The sequence below is a fragment of the Mirounga leonina genome, unplaced genomic scaffold (genome assembly GCF_011800145.1).
Source record: "Mirounga leonina isolate KUSES-001 unplaced genomic scaffold, KU_Mleo_1.0 Mir_150, whole genome shotgun sequence".
NCBI classification, from domain to species: domain Eukaryota; kingdom Metazoa; phylum Chordata; class Mammalia; order Carnivora; family Phocidae; genus Mirounga; species Mirounga leonina.
Window position 1 is genome coordinate 22888011 of NW_023270374.1, and position 10666 is coordinate 22898676.

The following is a 10666-nucleotide window of genomic DNA, read 5'->3' on the forward strand; positions in this document are numbered from 1 at the left end:
GTATCAGGGGGCTGTCCAGCCCGCCTGGGTGTGGTGCCTGGTCGCTGCTGAGTGCCCCGTGGCAGGCTGGGAAACTCTCTGCTCACAATAGCTTCCAAGATCCTATAAGGGATCTGTCCTAGCTTGCCACTGAGGAAATGAGGCACAGACAAGTGTCATGGTGAAATCAGTTGTCCAAGCTCCACCAGAAGGCAAGAGAACTTATTTTACCATCAGCAAAATGGGAGGAATGCCTGCCTCTTGCAGATGAATTAAGGGAGCCCACTCTGGAGGGCGCCCGATGCAGCAGGCAAGTGGGAAACATCAGCCTGTTTCCCCTACCCTCTGTCCACGGTGTCCAGACACAAGAATGCCAATGTTCAGGGGGCTCCGCAGGGAGACACCTGATCAGTCACCCCACCTAGGTGAGCACCCTGGGTATACAACCTGGATGCTGGGCAAAAGGGAAGGGCTTGGTTTCTGAAAGCTGCTAGTGGAGAGCCTCCGAGTCTAAAAGGCTCCCCTGTCTGCTTAATGGCCAGAGGCATTAGCTGACTGGACCACCCTGGCCAGCTGGCAGGGTGTCTCTTCTCCTGCCCCAGCTAAGAGTCTGCAGATCTGATCTCCTCCCGCCATGCTGGCCTCTCGGGATGTGGCCATACTGCTTGCTCTTTCCTAGGCACCCCTGCCATGCCAGCCCCCACCCCTTCCCTCTCCTGCACCAGGCCCCAGACTTGGCCCTGTGTTCCTGTCCCAGGAAGGTGGGGCAGGAGGGGGACAAGGAACAGGATGGAGACTTCTCAAGGGGCTGTTGGGAAAATGCCTGGCTTCCTGGCCTCGTGTTAAAAAGAAAGAAAGGAAGCAAAGCAGCCTCCCCTGCTCAGCAGTTTGTCCCTGGCGGAGCGTGGAGGCCTGGACAGTCCCGTGCCCTCCCCCAGCGCCAGGAGCACAAACAAAGGAGGCTGCCGAGGATCAGGAAGTCCAAGGATGGGAAATTCCAGGGCCTCCCAGCTCCACGCTCCTTTTCCACCACCCCTGAGTGAGTCCAGGCGCAGAGGGGACAGAGAGTGAGAATCGGGTGTGCCCTCAGACCAGCCCCAGCTCCTGCGGAAAGGGGCCTCTGCAGGCACGCTCCGGTTTCCTTTGAGGCGACAAAATATTATTTGCATGGCCGCAAACTAGGAGTTAGCAGTAGGCAACCCAGTTATCTCCTGCAGGGGCCCTTCCTCGGAGACAGAATCGTCCACTCAGGTGGTGGTTCCCTTGCACCAGCCCCAGACTCCTCTGTCTGGTTCCAACCCCCTCTGTGCCTGGCCCCTCCAGATCCTGCCTTCCTGTCCCCCGCCCAGGTGACCCCATTCCAGCTGCTTCCTTTGCCCCTGCAGTCTTTCCTGTGCTGGCCTGGTTGCTGGCCTGGCCTGGCCCAGTTTTCGTACTCACTTGCTGTACTTACAGATGAGGGAGGGTGCCTCATCTGTAAAATGGGGGTACAAATACTAGTACCCACCTCCTGGAGCAGGAGGGTCTGCGTCGAACTCCTAAGGAGTGCTGAGTAGCTGTCAGCTAAGTGATTGAACACTGTTCAGATTCTCTCTCCACAAAGCCATCTTGAGCTACTCCAGAGCCCTCCAAGCTCTTCCTCCCCTGGGCTCTAATGGACTGGTCATCAGTCCCACCCTGCTGAGTGCAGGGCTTGTGCCTACAGGGTTCCCCCACCTTCCCCACCCCGAATGCACACACAGCAGTGCTCCTTAAATACTTGCTGGTCTGCTGATTCACATCCTTGGGAAAGAGGCTTTCCATCACCCTCTGAGCCAGCCCCAGGCCTCGGGTCTCTGTTTCCAAATCTGAACACCACTACAGGCTGGCTGGTCTCGTGACTCCTCTGGGCCCTCCTGATGCACACATCCTTCAACATCCAGCCCCGCCTGGGTGACTGGCCATTGGCACCGGAAGCCCCGGGTGTCCCTGGACTGAGTTCTTCCATTCTGTAGGTGAAAGCTCGGGAGAACTGACCCCATGTGCTCCACCTGGAGGAGCAAGACCCACTACCTCCTCCGAAAATTGCCTTGATTGATGCATGCCATTGGAGCTTGCTGTGGAGGTCAGCCCTTGGCTTGGGTAGGGTCGGGACTCTACAACCCTGATTATTTCCAAGGCCCCTAAAACCAAGGCTAGCTCTTGGGCAGGTTTCCGTTTTCTTTGTCAAAGAGTGTTGAGGCATTTCTTTGAGAGGTTCCTCTGCCTCTCTCACCAGCAGCCTGCTGGATCATGGTGGCCCTGTGACCCTTGCGAACACCTACCTCACCAGTGGTATCAGGTTATTTTTAGCGGCTCAGGCGTGGCTGCTCTGTGTGTTGACCACGGCGGGGGCTGGCCTGTCTCAGCAGAGCCCAGGGAAGCCGCTGCTAACCCCTTCATGCGTCCACCTGAGCTTATGCCCAGCCTGGCATGCGTCTCACCTGTGAGCGCATGACTCCACAGAGCTCCCGCTGGCCCCTGCTCCTCACCTCTTTCCTACCAAGCCGATCCTCTTGATGTGAGCCACTTTTCACCTCCAGAACCGTGGGGCTCCTGACTGCCCCAAACCCTGCCTGCCTTTCTCCTCACTGCATTCCCACCGCCAGCTCCCTAGCACCTTCCCTCACCTGAAATGCCCCCCGCCCGCCGTGGTCCTGCCTCCCCGCCAGAACGCTCACTTCTGGAGGCACAGGCTCGAGCGTTTCACTGCCCTGGGATCTCTGATGAGATCGCTGGTCGCTGCTGAGTGCCCCGTGGCAGGCTGGGAACCTCTGGATGGATTTGTGTGTGTGTGCCCAGGGTGGCTGGGCTCCTCTTCTTGAGCCCTCCCAGCTCGCCTCTGGGCGCTGGAGGTGGTTTCTGAGCTGTGGCCATGCTGGGGAGGGAACAGGCCAAGGAAGACCCCTCCTCCCTCCTCCTGAGAGTGCCATCCTAGCCATTGCTTTTTTTTTTTGCCCCTAAACCAGGCTGTACCTGGTTTTATTAAAGATACCTTCTCATAAGCAGTCGTGGCAGGCCAGGGGTGTCCATCAGTAAAAAGAGCGCAGTGGCCGACCTCCATGGATGGCCAAACACGGAGCGTCACCATGACACTCGATGAGGTCTTCCTTTGCAGCTCTGACCAGCCATCCTTAAGGCGAGGGCGGCCTTGCTCACAGCTTTTCACCAGACAGCCATGTCTCTGAGAAAATGAAATGGAAATGGCAGTATTCTCTGTCTGAAGACCCAGGATCTTAAAACAGGAACCATGGCTCTTTTGAGTGACACCATCTCAATGTGGTTGCTCAAATGTCTTCAATGTGGTTGCTCAAATATCTGCCTCACATAGTGCTTCCAACCCTGTCGATCTGCGGGGAGGCAGGTCCCAACATGCCCCTGGGTTTCAGGAGGTCACGTCTGGGCTGAGGGTGGGGATCCAAGGACACTGAAACCGATTTTAGTTCCCTCACAGCGCCAGGCGTCTGTTCGAAGGCGCCAATGTGCAGCCAGACCAGAACCCTCTGCCACAGAACCAAGAGGAAATCTCTATTTAAAAAAAAAAGTTCAGCCCATTTTTAAGCCAGTTTCTGAGATATTAGTGACATTTAGTTCTTCCTCAAAGAACAAAAATCTTCCTTAAAGAACACAAAAACTCTGAGTGTGACAACACAGCTTCAAAAAGCAAAACATAGTTCTGCATTTTCATAAAACCTGATAAAAAATGTTATTCAACCTGTACGGTCCCAGAAGTAAAGCACCTCAAAAGGACACCCCTAGTCCCCAGACCCAGTCTACATGGACTCCATTTTCTGTAGGGCTGTTTTATCCATATCAACCAGGGGACTCCCTAGTCCCCTTTGGGTAGCTTCACCCCCTTGTTTGAAGGGGCTTTTTTCCTTTATTGTAAGGTATAACATAAAACTTGTCATTTTAATAATTTTTAAGTGTACATTCGGTGACATTATTTATATTCACACCGTTGGGCAACCATCACCGCTGTGTGTTTCCCAAAACATTTTCACCACCCCAAACAGAAACCATGTGCCCATGAGGCAATAACTTCCCATTCCCAAAACCCAGTCCCTCATAACCTCTATTCGACTTTCTGGCTCAGCGAGTCTCCCTATGCTAGATATTCCATCCAAGCGCAAGCATACAGTATTTGCCTTTTTGCATCTGGCTTCTTTTACTCAGCATAGTGTTTTCAAGGTTGCAGGGACCTTCCTGGCCTGGCCTCTGGCTCCCCCACCGTGGCCCCGGCACCCACTTGCTCTTCAGCCCATCTCTCCAGCACGGCGGTGAAGGTGGAGGGCAGGCTTCAGCCAGCCCAGAAGTCGCTCCTGCTTCTCCTTCTCGCACTTCTCAAATCCCAGCCCTTGAAGAGAACTAGGCACTGGCGGGAGCTTTGGGCCAAAAGCCTGGAGTCTTGGAGGCAGGAAAAGGAGACCAGAGGACAGGGTAACCAAGACTCTTCCCCAGGCAGAGGGTGAAGCAGGGTCAAGTGACTAGCGGACCAAATGAGACCCCGCTTAGGGTGACAGGCCCCAGCAGGTGACTCCAGGGTTTTGGGATTGGTCATCTGAGGCGTCTGAAGACATCTGAAGAGGAAGCTGGAATGGGGAGAAGGGTAACAGACTTCCTTTTAATCATGCTCCCCTCTTCCTTGATTTATTCCTGTGCCATTTAAGCCTGTCCCTTGGGGCACCCCCAGTGGCAGCTAAGATGCAGAACACAATGGGTGGGTAGCGTCCACTGCAGCATCCCCTGCAGGAGGCAGCTTAGCCAGAGGTTTTCACTGCCCCGGAACAGTCCTACCCTTTGACCCATGAATTCCACTTTTTGGACTCATCCAAAAAGGACACAGTCAGGGGCGCCTGGGTGGGCTCAGTCAGTTAAACGTCCAACTCTTGGTTTTGGCTCAGGTCATGATCTTGGGGTCATGAGATGGAGTCCCGTATCAGGCTCTGCATTTAGTGCAGAATCTGTGTGAGATTCCGTCTCCCTCTCCCTCTGCCCCTCCCGCCGCTTGCACGCATGCCCGTGCTATAAATAACAAACAAACAAACAAACAAATAAATAAATAAAAGCTTTACAAAGGACACAATCAGAAATACATACCAATATTCATGCACAAAGATGTTCCCTCTAGTACTGTTTTTAATAACCCCCGATTGGAAACAACCTAAGTAGCCAATCGTAAGTGAATGACTTAAATAAATTATTGTAAAATAGTACACAGCTTTAGAAATGCTATCTGCAAAGAAAAACAAGATTTTTGATGGTGGGGGAAATGACTATGATGATGTTAAGCAAAAAAAAAAATTTTAAGCGGACTACATAATTTTCTGTATGCATTTTAAACTGATAAGAACAGATACTACACTTGATCTTAGCCAAAAGGCCGAGAAGCGATCTGTATGCATTTTAATATCAAGTACATAAGGAAGAGAAATCACAGGAAAGAAAAAAAACAGAAGCATATGCCAAGCTGCTTAGTGCTGTTATTGTTTTTTTTTTTTTTTCTTTACATCTTTCCACACATTGCAAATGCTCTACAAAAAGAACATGTGTTACTTTGATCTTCAGGACAAGAAAGCAATAAATGGGAGGACCAGGTCTCCTCTCCATGTGATTAAGGAGGGACCAGAATTTGGGAGGCGGGTATTGGAGGCCTGGGCCAGACCTGTGAGCCATATGGTACCTGCCCATGCTTTTGGGGGGACGCCGTGGGGGTGGGACATGGGGTCAGGTGGTGGCGACATGTGTGCACCAGGAATCTGGCTCAGACCGGGGCTGGAAGCATAAATGTCTTCGAGGGCCTGGCAAGTATCATACTCACGTGAAAATGTGCATAGGAAATGGCGGGGACTATGACAAAACGGCGAGCTCCCGTCCCATCTGCAAGAAGGGGCTGGGGCAAAGCTGCAGTTGTTGTTGGCCACATGGCAACGTGGGCCCTGGATGACCAGAACTTCTGTTTCTGAAAGCCACCAAATATTCCTGATTTTTTCACCTGCGAACTCTTCCTAAACACTGGCCCCCAACTGCAACCTCTTCTCAGCACCTTTGGTCCACATCCACAGGCCGGCTGTGGCAGCCGAGCCGCCGGCTCGCAGCTCCGGCCTGTGCCTTCCTCCTCCTCAGGCTCTGTGTTCTCTGTGTGGGTGACAGGGTGTGGTGCTTGCCAGGGGAACCTGGGCACAGACTCAGAGTGGCTTCCTTTTGTTCTTTCTGCCAGAAAACGAACCTCCCTCTCCCCTGGTCTCCGGGATTATCGATTACAACATGCCCCTTACCTCCACGTACCTGAAGCAGATGAAGTTGCGAGTGATGAACTCCCAGGAACAGGTAAGGCGTCCGTCTCCCCTCGCCCTGCCTGGAAGCGTCCTAACCGGCCTGGATATGGTTGGTTCTTTCCAAGATGTGGGGCCACAGCATGTGTAAACACACTGGAAATCATCTGGTGATCTGGGCCTTGCCATCCAGGCCGAGGGGAAGGAAAGAATGTGTTCCTAGTTAGGGGGTCTGCTGGGCAGACCGCCCTGCCTGGTCTTCAGTGAAACCCAGGAAGCTCATGCTTCGTAGAACTTTCCGCAAGGGCATGAGCAAGGGAGGGGTTGTGCATGAGCTGTAGACCTTGGCTCTTCGGTTGTTCTCTCTCTGCTTTGCCCTTTGTCTGCAATGTCGCTCACCTCCTTTCCCCAGGGAGGTGAGAGAGGGGCCCTGGCTGCTCGCCTGTGGCCTCTGTCACTCTGGGAGCCCAGGGGGGCCGGAAGGATGGGCCTCGGAGGGTGGCCCGTGTGAGATAAGGCCCTGGGGCCCCCTGGCTGTCCAAGACTCCCCAGCTGTAGATTGCCAAGTGCTTTCAGGCACCATGGAAACAGGCTATGAAAAGAAAGCCACTCTCGCCTGCCTCCCCACACAGTCTACCTTCTAGCCCTTTGCAAAGCAAGTGGCATGACTGGCCTTCAGGGAAGGACTAGGTGAATGCTACCCCCTCCCTCCACCACTGCCTAAAACCAGGGTCATAATTTCTCATCTCCGGCTTCAAATTTTCTCATCTGTTGTGACATACGAACCTACTATACCTTTGAGGCCGACCTGGGGGAATGGGTCTCCCCCCTCCCCAACTAAAAGTCTGGCTTCCAGCGCTGGGGGGCATGCTGTCCCACATACTGCTGGTCTCCTTGACAACCCGAGCATGCATACACAGATTGGGTTCTGGTACCACAGCCAGCTCCAAGGTGATGTAACAGGACGTGTTCAGGTAGCATCTGGGGCTGTGGCACCCGGTTCGAGGATTTGAGCTGGCTGGCTCGAACGTGCCACGTTCTGCCCTCCCCTAAGGGAGGAGGGATGGTGTGTCCCCCCATCCCCATGCCCCAGCCCCTAAAGGTTGGAGGAAGTAAGCTTTGTTCTGGGTGATAGAGTTGCTGGTGTCTCTGTATCTCCTACATCTCTTCACCTGAGGTGGTCTATTCTGTGATGGTGACACCCCTAAGAAATGTCATATGATCAAAAATAATGTCAGTGGGGAAAATGGTGTGGGGGTTTCTAACTCACAACAGTAAAATTGTTTCTGTGCAGGAATGTCAGTAATAAAGGTGAGGTTTTGTTACTAGTTATACACTCTAAACACCACCGTGCAGGTTCAGCAGGAGATCTCTGACTCTCATTCAAGAGTAATTTCTTTTCCTGTAACCATCCACACTGTCATGAGCACCTGGCTTCTCACACATTCTTATCACCGTTCTCATCTGTCACCGTGAAGTGCAGAGCCACCTGAACAGCTGGTAGGACAGCCTCACGGCTCTTTCTTTCTTTTTATTTATTTATTTATTTATTTATTTATTTATTTGAGAGACAGAGAGCACGGGAGGGAAGAGGGCAGAGGGGGAAGCAGACTCCCCGCTGAGCAGGGAGCCCGACGTGGGACTCGATCCCGGGACTCCAGGATCATGACCTGAGCCGAAGGCAGTCGCTCAACCAACTGAGCCACCCAGGCGCCCACGGCTCTTTCTTTCCTACGAAGTGGTGCTAGATCCAGATCACCACCGGAACCAGTAGTGGTCAGTGTAGCCCGTATTGTGATCCCTCATTACTGGATCCTGTTGTAGTTTGTCCTGTTATACAAATTCTTACTGTCTGTGGGGAATTAAATCTATTGGTTAGGTACATTGGCAAGGACTCAATCATTCAACCAGTATTTATGGAGCCTTACTCCATGAGCCAGGCTCTAGGGAGGAGCAAGTCTTAGGAACTACTGTTACTAGTTCTTATGATTTGGGGGAAACAGACACTAATGAAAAAAAATCACACACCAGTCCCCAGCTCAGAGCAGGTAGCAATAAACAGTGGGGGGAAAGATGAGTCAGTCATCACAGTGCACCTGTGATGAGGGCTGTGCGTGAGGACACATGGTGCTGTGAGTACGCTTAGATGGCCATGACGGGTGAATCAAAGCAGGGCTTTGCCTCAGAAAGGGATGCGTGAGCTGAGAAGGAGGTCTGAAGGGAAGAGCTCCAGGCCAAGGAAACAGCTTGTGCAAAGGCCCTGTGGCTCAAGGGAGGACAGCACCCATGAGAATCTGAGAGGCTGATATGGCTGGTGCAGAGAGTGTGAGGTATTCTGTTGCTGAAAAAAAAAGGGAGAAGACACACGTGCTGGGCAAAGAAGCACTCGATGGGTATCTGTGAATGAACCGAAGTTCATGAAACAAGATGGTTGAATTACCCTGCTGAGGTTTGGGCTACTCACAAAGGAAAGGCAGATTGTGGGAAGGTGTTTTTCCCCAGGGTGCTCTGAGAGTCCAGCTGGGGCTGATGTTGAGAGCAGGTGTGTCTCAGAGTTAACTGTGTCTTCCTCGCCTTCATTCGTAGTTTCCCAGGTGGGGGTCTTCGGACAGTATCCAATGTTCTCCCTTGTGCTGCTGGAGATCAAAGGTGTAGACTTTCCTTGCACACACCGGGCAGGAGAAACATCACACCTAGCAAGTGTGGTCTTTCATCTGCCAGGCTCCAGCACTTGCCACATAGCCCTGAGCTGTCTAGGCCTCAGTCTCTCAGACAGTCCCTGTTCTTCATAGCTGGGCACATGGCGAAACAAGCAATCCCAGTGCTCACCAGATTATTTCTCTGCAGGGGCAAGGAAGGGCCAAGGACCCAGAGGTCTCTGATTCTTCAGCTTTGAGTTGGAACGAAAAATACATGTATTTGAATTGGTAGCTTCTCTCCTGCAGGGAGGTCAGAGTTGGGCTCCCCTTGGGATCAGTCAGTGGGCTGCTATACAAACGCAGCTGGGGGCCCAGCTCTGCCACTGTCAAGTCCCATGTGCTGACAAGGCTCTGAAAGTGGCTTCGTTCCCTGAAGCATCCCTCTGTCCCTGCAATGCTGACAGAGGACACCTATCGTGTTTGCAAATCACTCGTGCAGGCCGTATGGAAAATCAACCCAATTCTAAAGGAACAGGAGCTGGGATACATGATATTTTATTAATGCCAAACAAAGCTCTATATCTAAAAACTCTGGGTGAGAAAAATCCCGATAATTTGCTTTTTCCAGGCTGAGATATCCAGGAAACAAGTAGTAAGGCAAATAGAACATTTTCCCCTCACTTTGCTTGGAGCAGGCAATGAACAGGAGGTGGGGTTTATGTGTGAACTGGACAGAACCACGTTACTTGTTGTCCAGTTGCATCAGATTAATATGCGGGGAAATGGGCCCTTCTCCACAGAGGATATTAGGTAATATGAAAATCTAATAATATTCACGCAAAGAAAAAGGATTCTTCTTGAGGGCTGATGCAATGCAGCAAATATTTATGGTGACCTCCATATGCAAGACATTGGGGGGGGGTCAGACTCCAGCCTCCCAGGATCTCCTCCCTAAGACACAGAGCCCAGGAGCTAACATCTCAGTGGCCACACTGAGCTGAAAATAGGGGAGTGTAGTCCTATAAACTCTTTTTTTCCCCCCTTACTTGGGAAAATTCTTATAAGGACATAAAACGGAAATCACGTTTAGTTCCACCAAGGAACATACGAGGAATACATTTTCTTGGGGGCAGGGTAGGAAGACTTCATGAGACGTGGACTGCCTTGGAAAATGCTCTGTAGCGTTCTCAGATAAAATGAGGTCCCAGGGAGGGGGGGCCGCACTCACAGGGTAAGAGGCAGGCCTCTGTCCTCTACAGTAGCCCAGCTGGCAAATCCCCTTTTAGGGCTGTGGGCCCTAAAGATACACCAAAGAGGAGCACTGGGGGTCTCTTCTCCATGCAGCCACTGGATTTCTTTTCTGCGTAACTTGGTTTTCTTTTCTTTTAATTGCACAAGCAACACCTGGCCACAGTAGCCAAAAGCAAAAGCATGGTGATAAAAGTCGCCACCATCCCACCACTCAGGTCACTGTGAATATTTTGGGGTCCAGCCTTCCAGACTATTGAATAGAAAGAGGATTAGCCTCTACAAACAACCTGCTTTGCTTTTCCAGTGCTGATTTTCCATTTTATCAGAGCCTCTTTATCCTCTGGGCCTAGACGTTTCTACCTACCAAATAAGCTGGTTTTATAATTTTCCTGTCATTCACTCTCTCCTTCACCCCCGTATCTACCCATCCATCCACCCACCCATCCACATACCCACCCATCCATCCATCCATCCATCCATCCATCCATCCATCCATCCATCCAT

At 51.9% G+C, this 10666-nt stretch overlaps 1 protein-coding gene and 1 pseudogene across 1 annotated transcript in view; one reads left to right on the forward strand and one right to left on the reverse strand.

The window, feature by feature from the left end:
* The window catches only part of NOL4L (nucleolar protein 4 like), a 127812-nt gene that overhangs the window by 59369 nt on the left and 57777 nt on the right, over positions 1 to 10666 (forward strand). Inside the window, exon 4 of the mRNA XM_035006033.1 lies at positions 6218 to 6327. Coding sequence (XP_034861924.1) covers positions 6218 to 6327 — 110 coding nt within the window. The remainder of the gene's footprint in view (positions 1 to 6217; positions 6328 to 10666) is intronic.
* On the reverse strand, positions 5279 to 5392 carry LOC118011611 (annotated as a pseudogene).